Source organism: Suricata suricatta, chromosome 10 (assembly GCF_006229205.1).
Source record: "Suricata suricatta isolate VVHF042 chromosome 10, meerkat_22Aug2017_6uvM2_HiC, whole genome shotgun sequence".
Taxonomy (NCBI): Eukaryota; Metazoa; Chordata; class Mammalia; order Carnivora; family Herpestidae; genus Suricata; species Suricata suricatta.
The window spans coordinates 15,125,197-15,142,687 of record NC_043709.1 but is presented as its reverse complement, the minus strand read 5'-3'; the positions used below and the strand labels follow the sequence as shown (position 1 = coordinate 15,142,687).

At 45.0% G+C, this 17,491-nt stretch overlaps 1 protein-coding gene across 1 annotated transcript in view; it reads left to right on the top strand.

The window, feature by feature from the left end:
• Window positions 1-14,564: 14,564 nt before the first annotated feature.
• Window positions 14,565-17,491, top strand: part of RFX4 (regulatory factor X4) — a 158,793-nt gene continuing 155,866 nt past the window's right edge. The window contains exon 1 of the mRNA XM_029953171.1: window positions 14,565-14,706. Coding sequence (XP_029809031.1) covers window positions 14,664-14,706 — 43 coding nt within the window. The 5' untranslated portion in view covers window positions 14,565-14,663. The remainder of the gene's footprint in view (window positions 14,707-17,491) is intronic.

Genomic DNA, 17,491 nt, shown 5'->3' with positions numbered 1-17,491 from the left:
GATATTGTAATGGTGAGTGAATGATACTATGCAACTGTCAAACCCATAGAACTTAATAGCACAAAGAGTGAAGTTTATGTAAAATTTAAAAAAAAATCATTTAAGGGGGATCCCAGGATAAAATGTAGAAGGTGACAAAAGAAGTCTGTTTTACATATGTATGAAACAACTTCATTGAAGAGGGTGGAAGGAAAAGGTGCTGACCTCAGTAACTTTGGAAATTAGTAGTTGTAGGACTACAGACACAAGAACCTGTACACAGGCCCTGTACTCTAGTTGATAAAGTTGTTCCCTACAGGTGTATGGGTTAACAATTCCAGTGCCACTATACATGCATACTGGAACTGAACACTAAGTAAATGCTGGTTTATGGTGGGGGCCAGGTTTCTCACTGTTTGAGTGGAAGTGCAAGAGGGAAGTCCAAGTCCAAGGGTCCCCTTGGGAGACAAGACTACTAAAATGTAATATGTATCTTGGATGGGATTCTGAAATCAGAAAAGGACATTAGGTCAACACTAAGGAAATCTGGATGAAGTACCAACTTCAGTTAATCATGACTCAATTTTAGTCAGTTAACTAATAAGTATATGATTCTAGTGTTAGCTGTTAATGATAAGGCAACATGGGTGTGAGGTGTATGTGAACTCTGTATGATCTTTGCAATAGTTCTGTAAATTTAAGTTGTCCTAAAATAAGAGTTTACTTTAAAAAAATTGTAGAGAGTTTCTTTGAACTGTAATTAGAATTATTTATTTATATTTCACCTTTGTATGCCAGTAAAATAATAAGTGAACAATATTGAATGCTAACATTTTTTTTAATTTTTTTTAATGTTTTATTTATTTTTGATACAGAGAGAGACAGAGCATGAAAGGGGGAGGGGCAGAGAGAGGAGGAGACACAGAACCGGAAGCAGGCTCCAGGCTCTGAGCTAGCTGTCAGCACAGAGCCTGATGCGGGGCTTGAACCCACGAACGTGAGATCTGACCTGAGCCAAAGTCGGAGGCTTAACCGACTGAGCCACCCAGGCGCCCCTTGAATGCTAAAATTTTGAAGAAAGAGAACTGGAGAAAATTATGAGATACACTGTACCCATTTGGATGACTAACATTTCTTAATTTGACATTGAGAGAGATGTTGGTGATGATAGGGAGACACTGGAACTCTCATACAGTGCTGATGAAAGTGTAAAAATGATACCTCTTTAGAAAACTGTTTGACAGTTTTCTTGTAAAGTTAAATGTGCACTTACCATAGGATCCAGCAATTTAACTTCTAGGCGTTTCCACAAGAAATCTGAAAGCCTGCGTACACACAAAGACTTGTTCAGAGTAGCCCCAGACTGGTAACCACCCAACGAGGTGGATGACTGAACACATTGTGGTTGGTGTTTTTATACACTGGAATATTACTCGGGGTTAAAATGGAATAAACCTACTGATACATACAACAAAATAGATGAATATCAAAAATACTGTATGGAGTGGAAGAAGCTAGCCAGAAAAGTACATACTGTATGATTCCATTTTTATGTAACTCAAGGAAAGACAGATCTAATCTATGTTTATAGAAAGCAGAGCAGTGGTTACTTGGGTCTGAAGATGGGATGTGGAAATAGGGACAGGGCAAAAGGGGACTTGTTAGAATAATGAAAATATTCCATATGGGCTGTCGTGGTTATACAGGTATACTCGTTTATTGACACTCCTCCAACTGTAAACTTAAAATGTATGCATTTTGTTGTGTATAAATTATCTCATAATGGAGTTGATTTTTAAAAAGAAGTAGAGGAAAAAGATGACAAGCTGGAAGATGATAGAGATTAAACTTCTACAAAACTGGCATTCCAAGAAGGAGACCAAAGAAATGGAGGAGGGGGAAACGTTAAAAATACAATTCCAGAAATCCTTTTAAAAAAAAAAACCTAAAAGCCTTATACCACAGCCTCACAGACCCATCATATCCCAGGAATATTTGATGTGGAAGAATCAACACTGAAATTAGAAGGTCTACTGAGCACCAAAGAGAAATAAGAAATATTTGGGGGCTTCTGTATTAAAAAAATCACCATGATAGGAGAAATTAGGGCTGGCCTATGGTTCTCCACTGCAGCATGATATGCAACAGCTGGGAAGTGTCTACAAATTCCTCAGAGAAATAAAAGATCTGTACCCTGCCAGTTCTTCTTTCAAAAATAAAAGCAAACAACAAATTATTTTGAACACACAGGGAACATGAGGCCCAGAAGCCTGATTAAAGGAGCTGTAGGCAGTTCCAGCCAACTGCAAGATGAATAGAGAAACTACAGGGGGGAAAAAAGACGAGGGGTGAGGACTGAATTTTTTTTTAATATAAAGTCACTCCTATAACAACTTTAGAACTTATGTACATATTATTAACCATGACAACTTAGAAATAAGTGCCTGGAGGAGCAGAAGAGGAGAGAAGGTATGAACTAGGTTAGGGGCACTGGGTGGCTTGTCTTTTACAACCTGAGTTCAAATGGTATCAAAACTGGCAAGTCAACCAGCAGATGTAAAAGGGTATTTAAGGGTATAAAGGTAGACAAAGACAGGCAAAGGATATTTAAAGGATATTTAAGCATAAATGCTAGAACTAACAGCCACAGTATAATATAATTAAAAATTGGTCAGGTGGTGGTGATGGTGGAGGGCACTTGAGGGGAAGAGCACTGGGTGTTGTATGGAAAACAATTTGACAATAAAATATTATGGAAAAAAAATTGGTGATAGAAGGAGAAGCTTGATAGGGGAGCTGGGAAGAGGTAAGCTCCTACTAACTTTTTGATTATACATAAACAAGAATTGATCATTGCTATCTGAAGAAAAAGAAGATTAATTATATAAAGCTAAACTACCAAAATGACTTTGAAAACATTAGTCATTAAAATAACTGAAAGTTAACTGAAAAACCTTTCAAATCATCTGGAGATGTGCGACAAAATGAAATACAGAAAGCACAAATCACGTAATAATAAAAAGATTTTTAAATGAATAAACAACACATATTGTAATATAAAAGGCTATTAAAAACACCCAGTGTATCTGTTGTTATGGATAAATTCAAATGGATAAATTTATTAAAATAAAAATACCCAGGCTGGATCACAGAGCAAAACTTGGCCATTTTTAGGAATGAGCAGACATAAAATGTGATAACCAAGAAAGTTTAAAGTCGAGATATAGGATGAAATTCTGGACTATATAAATAAAAAGAAAGCAAAAATTATCAGTTAATAAAATTCAGGGCAAAACCCCCACATTTGTCCCCATTTAGGGACAAATAAAGATAATTTATAATAATTTATAAATTTATAATTTAAAATAAGGGGAAAACTATCCAACAAAAAGCTTATATATTTTTATATACCAATTACAATACCATTCAAATTCACAAAGCAAAAACATAAAGAAATAAAAGAGGTAGAAATAGGAGACTTTATCTCAACCTATTACAGATAAAGTTCATTAAAATAATAAATTGTGAGAAGACCTACATGAAATATTTAAGACACATTTAATGCACTGAGCTTACAGAATAGATAGAACCTCACAAGATACAACATTCTCTAGTGCAGTACAAGGAAACTAACAGTCAATGACAAAAGTAGAAAACAAAGAGAAACAAGAAACCATCATAACTGTCGAATCAAAGAGGAAAAGCCAAAACAAAAATCATAGAATATTTAGAAAATATCCATAATGAAAACACTTTATATTCACACTTAGGAGATATGAATAAAATAATGTAGAGAGAAAAATCTGTCATGGCAGAGCAGTGGTGAAAAGAAGTATTATTCCACAAATGGATCTGAAAAAATTGTTGTTCGTATTGGGGGGAAAAAATGGAATTCATCCCTACCTCACACCATAGATAATGATCCCAGATGGATCAAAGGCTTACACGTCAAGGACAAAACTTTTTAAGTTTTTATATAAAATACAGGTAAATATTATTCTGATTTGGGGAGAGAATATCTTAACAGAAAGTATTTACTAGAATGAAAATATTGATAAATTTGCCTCTATAAAATTAATAACTTCATCAAAGATACTGAAAATTAAAATGCAAGTTATAAGCTGTCTGCATTGAAGTTGCTATATCAACTTTTTGATTAGCATTTCCTCAGTATATATATATTTTCCCTTCATTTTCAATTATTATAGGTGATTTATTTATCTTTACATATATAATTTGTAATTGCTGTGTAGCTGCATTTTAAAAATCTAATTTGATAGTCTCTCTTTTTGTATAGTAGGTAAATTAACTTGTGTAGTGGGTTGAATGGTGACCCCTAAGAACACATGTCCATTTCCTGACCTCAGAGCCTGTGAATGTGACCAGATTTGGACAAAAGGTCTTTGCAGCTGTAAGCTAAGGATTTTGAGATGAGACCATCCTAAATTATCCAGGGGCACTTGGGTTGCAGAGACTTTGAGATGCACCTTGTGCTCTTTAACATTGTCCTAGGCAGCCTTTGCCCAGTCTAGTACCACAGTGAAGCAGAAAAGACAGTGGCCAGTCCTGTACTGTCAGGACTGCCAACATAACATCAGACTGGGCACCCTAGCCAAGCTAGGTGGTTAAGAACCAGTTAACAGTATGTGCGAGCTGACTGGCCAGCCCCCAAAGCATTCCTTACTTGCCCTGCTCTGCTTTATGGTGACTCCTGCTTCATGGGCAAATCTTGAAAAAGAGCGGGTCCAAGATGGAAGTCTGAATCATAAGAATCCTGGGATGTGTTCCCATTTTCCCTGCAAATCTTATGTCAAACTTATCAGGAGAGACAGAAGCTGTGGTTTATGCTTTGGCCCCTCTCATCAGCTCAGGCATCTAATACTTCTGGGATAGGATTTCTCAACCTTGGCTCTATCGTCATTTTGGGAATATAAATTATTGTTGTGAGAGGATTTCTAGTACATTGTCAGGTGTTCAGGAGATCCCTGGCCATTACCCCTAGAAGCCAACAGCAATGCTCTAATACTGCATCCTTCCCCTCCCCTGCAGCCCAGATTGTAGCAACCCAAAATGTTTCTGGAAAATTCTAAATGTGTCCTATTGGGGTAAAATCACCCCTGGTTGAGAACCTCTATTCTGGGAGAATGAGTATAAGACCCCTGTGTTGCAGTGTAACTTTTAAGAAAAATAATAATTAGCTTATTGGGAGGGCCACCAGGATACGAAAAAACAACACCTGGAAAAAATGCAGATGAAGTAAATTTAGCAGACCAAACATAACAAGAAAGAAAAATAAGTACATTAAAGCAAAAAGAAATGGTGTAATAAAGGCAACGGCACAAAGAGGCTCTGAGAGGAGCTTCTGAGTATGAAAAAAATGAAACAAAAGACTCAATAGGTTGGATAGCAGAGTAAATATAGAATAAATCAGAGAAATGGAGGATTATTTCCAGACAGTATCCGGATGGGTCATACAGCTGAAATATAAAAAAGAAAAAGAGACATGGAAAATAGAAATGAAAGTATCAACATTCAAATAATGGAAATCTCAGAAGAAGAGGGAAAATATAGAGTGGAATATTTAAATAATTACAGAGGATTTCGCAGATTAAAGTTTTAAAACCTCAAAGTACAAATACAAATACTTAAAGAAATTTAGACAAGGGAAAACATACCTAGGTCCTGGTTTCCCTCCTTTGATAGCATCAAGGACAGAGAAAAGTTTAAGCTCTTCTGGATGCAAAGCAAATCGTCTAGAAAGGAACAAGAATCAGACCAATGTTATTTCTCAACAGCAACATCTGGAAGGAGACCAAACAGCAGTATTTTCAGTAAAACAAACAAACAAAAAACAGAAAAACTTGGGGCTTAAAATTCCATATGCAGCTAAACTCTCATTTAAATGTGATGTTAACATAATTACTGTTTATCATACAAAGAATGTCTTTTAGAAGTAGTACCTTCTTAGAAGTAGTGCTCCAGTAAGAAGAGAAACCCCTGGAGGCTGTGACTAAAAATGGAGGTATAAAAAAAGAACCCAGTAAGTGTCCCTGATGTAAAACTCACTGTTGTAAAACTTACCACAAAACAAGCAAAAGTTTACATACACAGCAATCAGTAACTATAATTGATCAGATAGACTGAAATTTCTTTTGCTTGAAATTTTACATTCAATTTTATTCTCTTGGTAGTTGTTCCTAACTACTTAACTCAAACTTGGTGTTTAATTTTCCCCTTTGTAATGGCTAGTAACAAGGAAGAAAAGAAAAAAAGAAACAACAAAAATGTGATGAATCGAATACATGAGAAAATGCGGATATGGTTTTTTAAGAATTTAAATATAAGAATAATTGCAACAAGAAGAAATAGATCAAATTCAGTATAAAAATATAAAGACTCAGGGTTAATGTGTAATATTATCTACAAGAGAAAGTCTTAAGACAGAAGATTATAAAAAGATTTAAAATATAGGGACAGAGGAAGACAAACCAGAGAAATATGAAAATTTTAAGACTATAGCAATGTTATTATAACAAATAGAACAAAAAGGGTGCTATATTTTTGTAAAAACATTTTTCAATAGGGGTGTTTGAGTAGCTCAGTTGGTCAGCATCTGACTTTGGCTCAGGTCATGATCATGCAGATTGTGAGTTGGAGCCCCATCTTTGGCTCTGTGCTCACTGCTTGGAGCCTGGAGCCTGGAGCCTACTTCAGATTCTGTGTCTCCCTTTCTTGCTCTGCCCCTCCCACACTCATGGTCACGCTCGCTCTCACTCTCTCTCTCTCTCAAGAATAAATAAACATAAAGAAAAATTAAAAAACATATTTCAATAGATAAGTGATCATATACATATACCTAAAGATATCACCTAAAGATTCTCTGAAATATTTATATATATATATATATTTTTTTTTTTAATGACCATTGAAAGAAATAAGTCAGCAGGTATAGTTGATAGAGTGAGATACGCAGGTGTAAGCATTTGTCATACTCATAGAACAGTAAGCACGATCTGTCCATTTTATTGTATGTATATCATTCCCTGTTTCAGTACACATTTTCCAAGAAGCAGGAGCCAAAACAAGATTAGACATGCACGCAATGTACTGAGGAGAAATGCCCTTAAAGAGTAAAGGGAAAAGAACAGAAAAAGATGGGGAGAATCTTCCCTGCGGTGCGTGTTTGATTCCTGCGAGAGGAGATGAGGAAGGCAGATTGGGTAGGAATTCTCTCAGATGTCGCATGTTTCTCAGATGTTTCTGTTAGGCAAAGAGGGAGACCCAAGCCAAAGTCTGCATCCTGTAAGAATGAACCAGCCCTGTCACCCTGCTGTGCCCAGTCACTGAAGTGTGGCCTCCACAAGCAAGAATGTGGTGGTGGATTCTGAGTGGTAGCAGCAGGCTCTCTGGAAGGAGACCTAAGTGGCACCTCTCCATGCCTGCCACATGCCTAGATAAAATTATGAGAAAATAATCCAACAGTCTTCCTCTACACCAGCAGTAACTACATATAAAATACAACAAACAAGGTCTCATGCACAACAGCAACCCAACTCTAAAGCCTCCCGGAATAAATCAAACCAAAGCAAAGAGTTTTTTCTTTTTAAATGTTTATTTTTGAGACAGAGAGAACACACGTGAGAGCAGCGTAGGGGTAGAGAGAGAGCGGGAGACAGAGAATCTGAAGCAGGCTCTGTGCTGACAGCAGAAAGCCCAATATGGGGCTCAAACTTACAAACTGTGAGATCATGACCTGAGCTGAAGTCAGATGCTTAACTGACTGAGCCACTCAGGTGCCCCCAAAGCAAAGACTTTTTAACAAGAAACTCAGTTAAACGGCAGAATTTTTCCAGTGTGACAGTTTTGCAGTGTGAAATTATGTGATATACATATATGGAATAAATAACATGTAAACTTGCTGATTCAACTTAAAACAACTTTAACTTTAATTCAAGTCTCATTAAAATATCTCAAGAATCTTTAGTAAGTCTGACAAATTTATTCTAAAATATATATGAAAAAACTAGTTCCATGAGTAGCTAAATCAATGTGGAAAAGAATGGAAGAGAGAACTTGCTTACCAGATATAAAGAAGTGTTGCGGAGGCATAGGGATAAAAATGGACTGGCACCAGATGAGAAACAGACAAACAGATGAAAGAAAAAGAGTAGAGGGTATTGGTTAAGGGATGGACAGGTAAATTAATTGTCCAATGGGACAGGAGGAAAATTATCCACCAGGCTTCTGAGAAAGTTTTAAGAAAGGAGGGAAGGGACATACTCTCCTTTCTCTTTCCAGTGTTTGGGAAGTCTATGAGGGAGGCTGTGATACTTCAGCAATTACAGCCATCTTGCGATCATGAAGAATGATGAACTTGTGATCATGCCCTAGTAGCAGAAGACAAGACGAGCAGGATGCTGAGCATAAGTGGAAAGAACCTAGAACCTGATAACCCCTGAATCTCTCATCTTCTTAACAACCCAGAGGGACACTATGTGAATCCCTATGTGTTACAATAGGAAGTGCACATTCATCACCTATGTGCTATTTTTTGTCATAAACTTGAATCTGAATCTGATCAATTCTGTAGACCCAACTAACAACTTACAGGAACTATCGGGGATGGAAGAGCATGTTAAATGACACAGCAGGGATGCAATGAACATATTACAGAATGCTGGGCACACAATAGGACAGGCAACTTGGCTTTTGTCAACAAATAAATTAGAAGGAATAAAATAGGGAGGGGAAATCTCCAGATTTAAAGAGATTTAAGAGACATAGCAGTGAAATGCATTGTGTGGATCTGGATTGGATGTTGGACCAACTTTAAAAAAATTTCAGGCAATGAGGCTAATTTGAACAGTGAATTTTTGATGGTTATGGTATTATTGTTGGTATTTTAGGTGTGATAATGGTAATATGACAGTGATTTTGTAAGCTTCTATTTAAAAGGCATATATTAAGAGTATTTGTGGGTGAAAGTTTATGATGTCTGCAATTTGCATCAAAATTAAACTATTAATGTGTGTGGGTAGGAGGACGATAGGATGGAATCACAGATGAAACAACAGTGAGGACATTTGATAATAATTGAAGTGACCTTATCAGTTCATGGAGGCTCATGGTACTATTCCATCTTTTACATTTGTTTGAAATTTTGTAATAATAATAAAAATGTTTTAAGTACATATTACTGAGCCCACTGCAGACCTTCCGAATCTGAATCCCTGAGGACAGGACTCACCAGTGTGTATTGTTAACAGGTTCTCCAGCTGATTCTGCTGCACACCAGCATTTAAGAACCTGTCCAATGACTTAGAAGGCAAGAAAGCAAACTGCTACCCTTTAAAAACTCTGCATATATCCATTTGAATTTTCCTACTATAAAACACAGTAGTGGGCAGAAATTAATTTAGCCTTCAGGTGCTTCCAGAGTGAGCTTGGTGGGGGGGCCTTCCTCCCATAGCAGCCCCAGGTGCCTCTCTTGTAGAGTATTTATTGAGCTGTTTTATAGCTCTTGACTTTCTCCTTCACTGAACCAATGCAACTTAAGATAAACACAATCATATCAGACTATTTATCCCCACACCTCGCAGAGGTACATAGAAGGTGCTCAGGCAACATTTACTGAAATTATTACTTACCTAATTAGCAAATTAAATCATTAACAAACATAAGGCTGAAACTCATGTCTTTACTATAATGTAAGATCCATGAAGGCAGGAATATTGTTTATCTTAGTTCGTTTATTGTCTCTTCCAATAGAATGTAAACTCCAGGAGGTGGAGGGGAGAGGAGGACACTTGGCTATCTTGTTCACCTCTGAACCTCTACTCAGAGCAAGAAAGAAAGAGAAAGGGTGGGGGGAGGAGAGAGAGAAAGGGAAGGAAAGAGAGAATAAAGGAAAGAAGTGAGGGAACGAGGAAGGAAAGAAGGAAGGAAGGAAGGAAGGAAGGAAGGGAGGGAGGGAGGGAGGGAGGGAGGGAGGAAAGAGTAAAGTATTAACTCTGCAGAAGTTTCTCAACTGAAGGTGATCCAGGCATAGACCCAACAGTAATGCAACTCTAAAATATAGATGTGTAGATATTTGGGAGATTTTAAAGAGAAGATATTGTTCTTTAGATTTCATTTTTAGAATTTGTTGAGCAGGGCTCTGATCTTTACTTAGAATAACTAAGAACATTTCAGTACCATGCAAAGTGTAAATCTCATGTCTAGTGGCTTCGCCGCTCAAGAAAACCCACCATCCTGTGCTCTTGTGGATCTGTGTCACCTGCTTCCAGTCAGGCCAACAGATGGACTGTGCGTGGTGGTCAGTAAATGCTGTCCAGAGACAGAGGTGACAGTAGTGAGCAGGAAAGACAAGGTCCTAGCCCTCCTGAGGCTCGCATTCTGATGTGGAGAGGCATACAATGAACAAGGCAACAAACAATTTTAGATGGTGGTAAGCTGGTTAGAGAAAAGAAAACACCAGACAGGCGAACAGTTACAATAAAATGTCAGGATCAGGAAGGACAGGGCACCAGGGAGGTTGCAGCAGTGCAGGCAGAGGGCATACCAGGTGACCTGAGAGTGACCAGTCCTGCACCGTCCCCTTCTGTGCTGCTCATGCATCCACTCCAAGGGCTCTAGCAGCCTCCCAGGTCTATACTAGCAGTGCCAACTCCACGCCTTTGTGGGACTGCCTGCTCGTGGACTACTTGGAAAGTTTTATGAGCACTTCAAGTCACCTGCCCCTTGCTGCCAAATCCCTAATCCTACCCTCCCATCACTGCCAGCCCCCCGCCACTGGATGATCTCTGTGAATGGTCCAGCCAGAAAACTGGACACCACCCTTCTGTGCCCCTCACTGGCCCCTCACTGGCCACATCCAGGAAGAGGTGGATGAGTCACCTCTTCCTGTCCCCAATGCAAAGTCTCTATTTCAGACCTTCGTGATCTCTTCTTTCTCAATGATCTCCACCTCTAGCAACAAGTGCCATCCTGTGGACACGACTTGACCACAAATCAAGTCCTGTATGCTCAGCACCCATCTGGGATACATTTCTTAGCATGATCCTCCCAATCTGATCCTCGCCTACCTCCCCAGGAAATTGCCCAGTACCCCTCGTTCCTGTGGGCATGTGTGGCCATGGCAGGCTCCAGTCCTTAGACATACCTGATATGCCCCCTTCTTGTCCTTACTGTCATCTGTAACACTCCTTAACCTCCTCACTTGCCTGCAGAATTCGGCTCCTGGCTTAATCATCATTTCCTCCTGGGGAACTAGCCTCCTAGGCTTATTTTCCTATCTCCTTTCTTGGTCCCCACCATACCCACACTCTCCCCACAGCAGGCAGGCCTTTCTATATTTACTTTAGATTTTGAGCTCTGGAGAATAAAAACTGCATCGTTCATTTTTGTGTCCAAGGCAAGAGAGCCACACTGAACCCCAATTGTCTTCCTCTGAGAAGTGTGGACAATAATCATATGTTAGTTGTACTGTATAGATTAAATGAGATAGTGCATGGAAATGCCTATCGCTGTGGAGGCACAGTCCATACATAATCATAGCTATTACTATAATGAGATTAGCATTGAATCTGAATAAGCATTTTATTGAAGTTCGAAATACATTCAGAAAAATGCATAAAATCGTTACATACCTTCGTGAATTTCCATAAATGAACATGTTCGTGTTGCCAGCCCCTAGATACCACTGTTTTTAAACCAAGTGTTACCACCGCATAGAGGTCCTGCCCAGCCCCCCTGCTGCATAGCACTCATCACTCCTCGACAACCTATACAGTCTAGTTACATACTTTACCTATTATCTATCTCTCCATTCCAGTGTAGGTTCCAGGAAGGCAGAGATTTTTTAAAAAAGTCTACTTTGTTCAATGCTGGGCACATAGTAGGTGCACAATAAAAATTTGGTGAGGAATGAATGAATACCCGCTTGTTTCCATTTTTTCAAGCTCCCAGGCACTGTCTGCTGTCAGGGTGGACAGCTAGTGCCATCCCAGGTTAGATAGCACAGGGCAGGGACCGGCATGCACCAGCTCCCCTCTGCCCACCTTCGAGTTCTTTCTCCTCACTTTTCTCTCCAACCCACCCCACCTCACCCCACCTCTCTTTCCCATGTATAATTACAATTAGAATAATAACAACGGCTTTAATAACAGGCCGCCTTGGCCTCCCAGCATCCCTCAAGAATTCTCCTGGGGACACCCAGCACTCCAAGTGGTTGCACTGCAAGCACTGGTCAAGCTTTGGACCTGTCTTCTACCTCCGAATTGGACCTGGCAGCCAGCAGAGGGACGTTTTCTATCATTCACCCATTTCGCTCAGGAGAAATCCAGGGTTCTAGAGAATCCTGTCTTCACCGCCATGCACACCACGACGACGTTCGGTGATCGCCACTGTCGCCTTCCGTCACCATAGGTTTTCATCGACCGCTTTCCGGTCACCAACCGTTTCAGCTGGAATGAATGCCAGGCTCTGTTCTGGGCCTCGAGCTTGTGGCTGTGAACAAGGTTCCTGCAGAAACAAACGGGTAATGAATGGGGCAGCAGCCGGAGCAAGAGGGGGCCCGCACAGAGTGCTCAGGCACAGCTCTTCCGAGGAGACGACACTTAGCTGAGACCAGGGTGGTGGGAAGGAGCGGGCCACGCGGCGACGTGCTGGGAGAGAGCCGCAAGAAGAGGGAACACTGCGTCGTTTACTCTTCCCTTTAATTTTGAGAGGGGACATCTTTGCCCCATTTTACAGACAAGGAAGCCAAGTCCCAGAAGGATTTTACCGAGTCAGAATTCGAACCCAGGACTCTGAAATATGCCCAACCCAGGCTCTGTCCAGCCTGCGTTCTGCGCCGCCTCCTTCCTCCCGCACCGTGACCTTAACTCGGCACGTGCTGTCCCCCTGTGCCCCCTCCCCCCACATTGTCCCACTTAGCCCTTCTTGGGGAGGGCAGACTGGGGGCCTTTTCGAGGGGCCGCGGGTAGGCGCGCCCAGCTTGGGGACCTGGGTTAGAGACCCCCCTAGCCCGGCGTTAGGGACCCCTCCCGGCCGCCCCGCCCCTTCCGCGGCCCGGCCGGCGCTGCCTCTGTCCATGGTCAAAGCACCCGGGGTAATCCGCCTTTCTCTTCCGCCTGCCGAGCCCCATTCATATTCTAATCACAGCGCTGCCGGCCCGCGAACAGCCACTTTATCGGGGCCCGCGGAGACGCAGCCTGCCCCCCCACTTCCACTTCCAGCCCCCCAGCTCCTCGCCCCCCTCTTTCTGCACTTTAAACTCAGCCGGGGAGGGGGTCCCTGGGAAAACCGCGTCCCCACTTGGACGCCGGTCTTCTCACAAACTTCGCGGCTGGCTGGGGGGCGGGGGCGAGGGCGGGAGGAGGGAAGGAGGGAGGGAGGGTCTGGGACACAGACAGACTGACAGAGTTACGGGAAGAGGCGGGGAGGGGGGTGTCAGAGAGACCAAGGGGGATAGAGACAGAGGGGCAGAGTCCTAGGGAGAGACAAAGAGACGTGGGGGCAGGGGCTGGACAGAAAGATAGGCAGCCAAAACAGGAGAAATAGAGGGACCCAGAGGCCGGGAGGAGAGTGAGAGACAGAGATGGGGAGAGAAGCAGAGACGGAGACAGACTCAGTGAAGGAGACAGATAAAACCAGAGGAAGACAGAAAGTTCTGGAGGAGACGAGTCAGCCCCTCACATCCTCCCTGCCCAGTGGCCTTCTCGCCGCCCAGCTTGGGGCTGGCGTCTTAAGTCTCTACCCACACCTTCACCCTCAGCTCGCTCCACTCCTCCACGCGTGTCCGCGGATCCGCGTGGAAGGAAGTCGAGGCATACCTCCCCCCGCATTCCCCGGGCCCCCACTAAAAATCTGACCCGAGACCAAACCGGGAGGGGGCGGCACAAGAGGAGAGGAAAAGGAGTGGGGTCCACTCGTGGCCGCGTAGGCGACTCCCCAGGCTCCCCGGAGTCCCCTGCCTCCCCTCACCGCCCCGCCCGGCTCGATCGGGGGAGGGGTGGAGAGGGAGGAGGGGGCCACATCTAAGCCAATTTTGATTTCGCCTATAATGAGTGCCGGGCGAAGGCTGGAGAAGGCCTCTGGAACTTTAAATAAGAAAAACGTTGCTAATGCTATAATAGAAGGGGGAAGTCGGAGGGCTGGGATTGCGTCGCTCTGAGCCCCCCTTTTCGGAGGCGGCTTTTCTTATTCAAAACAGGCCCACAATGGGCTTCACAGTGCGCCTCGCCACGGCCCCATCTGACGAGCGGCCATTCATCAGGCCGGCTGGCCTATCAATGACATTGCTCCCATCGGGGCTCCTATAAAATGATGCTTTTTCCCATGAAACATCCGCAAACATTTTGACGGGTTTGGCTTTGCCCGGCTGGATTACTGAGTGTCCCCTCGCTCGCTCGCTCTTTCTCTCTCCCCCTTCTCTGTGCTCTCCCTTCTCTCTCTCTCTCTCTCTCTCTCTCTCTCTCTCTCTCTCTCTCTCTCTCTCTCCTCTTTCTTCTTTCTCTTTTCTTTCTTCTTTCCTTCCTTTTCCTTTCCTCCTCTATCCTTTTGCCCTTGCACTCTCTACGTCTCTCTCCTTCTCACTCCCTTCCTCCCTGGGCATCTCTAGCACAGGGGATCCCCAAACATCAGGACTTTTGGGGGGCGCCCGTGCTGTCCATGGGAAGAGCATGCATTGTGGGTTACTGGAGGAACCCGACATGGATTCCACAGGTCAGTCCTACTGGTGGGGGTTGGGGGGGAGACCTTGGCGGGGAAAGAAAAGGGAGAAGGGGAACTTCAGAAAGAGTTGCAAAAAGTTCAGAAGGATCAACTTGACAGTGGAACCCTAGGAAATAACGGGGAGCGTGCACAAGTTTTCAGTCCTTCGCTATGTGCGATGTAAGTGGATACGTGGAAGTGTGTGTGTGTGTGTGAGTGTGTGTAAGCGTGTGATTGTGTAAATGTGTGTGTGTGTGCGCGCGCGCGCGCGCGCGGAGGAGCGCGCTTTTGCTTGCCCTGAACACAAAGTTACGTAAAGATTCTCTGGCTCGCGGCGAGCTCGAGGTGCCGCTTGCAGAAACTTTGCGGGCCGACCGCCCCCTCCGGGCCCGGCTCCTCCCCCGGGGTTGGGGGCCCCGGAATAGCGGTGCGCGCTGAGGCTAGTGACTAGGGCCAGGAAGCCGAGCGGAACTCCCCAGAGGCGGGGGAGGGCGATGGCTTCGCGCAGCGCCAGGGAGGTGGGAACGGAGGCTCCGACTGGTGGAGACGCGCAGCTGGAGGGAGTGGCAGCGGCGAACACGGTGGTCCTAGGGAATCTGCGCCGGGTCGGGAGGTGGGAGCCCCGGGCCGTCCGAGGCGGAGTGTAACCTCCTTGCCCGGAAGGGGCATCGGACCATGCGCTCTGCTGCGGGGCTGTGACTCTGCTGGGGGGCGGGGGGGGGGCAGGAGGACAGAACGCAGTGCCGGCGAGGCCTGGCGTCAGGGTCTGCAGACTGCTAGGCACCTTGAGGGCTGTGGGCGTCAGGTTCTGGGGTCGCGGCAATCCGTAACAACTGCGGAGGGAAACCAAGGAGTCTCTTCCAACGAAAAAGCCGAGCGTCGCCGTTCTCCGGTAGAGCTTTCTCCACCGTCCACTTCTAGCACCTTGACGAGCCGCCAAACTTGTAGATCTAAGCGATGCTGCCTACGCCTCTTCCAGGTGGAAGTTCTCTGAAGTCCTCCCCCACTTCCCAACCGCTGTCCCCAACCGGCCCCACTCACGGGCTCGGATGCAGCCTTGGGGATTCTGGGGGAGAGAAGGTTGGGGAGAGGCAGAAGCAGGGCGGTGAGCGCAGCCTGGGCCGAGGCGGCAGCTTAACGAGATGCTGGGGACGGTGCCCAGGAGCATCTGCGGCAGGGCTTTGCAGCGCGGAGCAACAAGTGCCTTCCAGCCTCTGCCATCCCTTAGCACACAGGCGTCCCTTCCCTGGAGCAAATAAACACCACCAGAATGTTTCCCCACCTCTCTCCGAAGCAGGCTGGAATTGCATGTGGGGTGGGGGTAGAGGTCATCCGGGCCTCGACCCAGATGGTCTTTCTTCGGTCCATGAAGAGGTTTTCGGCCCCTCCACGCTTCTGCCGAGGCCCTGGTGGCCAGGATACCCAACCCCTCGGGCCAGGGGGATCTTTGGTTTTTCCAGGGCCTGTCTTTGATCCCAAGAGCCAAGTCACTCTCCCATTGAGTGGGTGTGGGCCCCCTGAGAGCGGGGAAAAGCTGAGCCCCGCAGTCTTCCCTCCAGTATAAGGTAACCGAGCTAAGGAGAGGTGTCGCCTGCTGCTTGTGCCCGGCTGCGGGTACGTGGAGGGCCCTGCCTGGGTGCTCTCTGCTGGCGGTAAAGAAGGCTCCACAGAAGGAAAAGAGCCCCCCCCTCTATATTTTTATGTCAAGCAATTGCTCCACTACTCACCTCCCGGGCACCCCAAATTTAGAGGTGAACATCTTTGAACAAAATTACACCCACATCTGCATTGTTTGTGACCAAGTATTTCCAAGGGACTCACGTAGGGACTTGGGAATCTCTCAGCACCCCACACCCGCCAAGACCCAATTGGGGGTTTCAACTGCCCTGTCCACATGACTGGAACTTCTGGTGCGTCCTGGGGTAGAGCTGTGGGGTTGTGGGAACGTTCTGTTTTCTGTCTTCGATGTAACTGGTGGTCGCGGAGGCACCTGGCCACTTTTACTCCAACTGCAGAGACTCCAAACTGGTTGTGAAAGCAGAAATCTTTTCCATATGCGCCCCCCTCCCTCTTTCAAAATTCAGAGACCTCCCCAGATCGCCATCCTGAAATCAAAATTAAAAGTCTTGGGAACTGGCAGCGTGAAGAAATGACACGCGGCGCACCAGGTGACATTTCACTCGGAGTTGCAAAACCGACAAGGGAAGTGCAGCGTCGCGCGGTCCGGTCCAGGAGCCTCCCCTCACCTCCCTTCCAGAGAACTTAATCCAATTAGCTTTTCTTCAGAGTTTCCCTTGTTATGTAAAGGTCCTTTCTCCCCGCTAGCGGAGACGAACACTCCCAGGAGCAGTTCGATTCTGCTCCTTTTCCAGCAGATTGCGTGCGAGTGGAAACCACGCGTGTTATTACTTAATATTTCATTCTGAAAAGGCTCCAACAACCGAATCGCAGCAAGTGCTGGGACGAAGTCGGAGCGTCCAGGATCAGAGAGGCCGGGGAGCCAGGCCTCCGTCCCCTACTCTTAAAAGGAAAATCCCCGCAAAGTGCCTTCGGCCCGGGAGAACAGTTTTGCAGGGGCCGGGCTCTAGCGGTCTGCCTTGGGGCCACTTCAGCGTGACCTGAGGAAACGCGCCCCTTTGTTCCGCGCACCGAGTCGGTAATATATTCCTCCAGTTTCCCCAAAATACTCCTCAAGTGCGGGGCTAAGACAATGGCCCCGTCGGGGGAGGCCGGCGGGCCGGCGCGCGCCTCCTGGGCCTTCCGCGCGCTCGCCTCGGAGCGCGACAAAGCGCAGCCC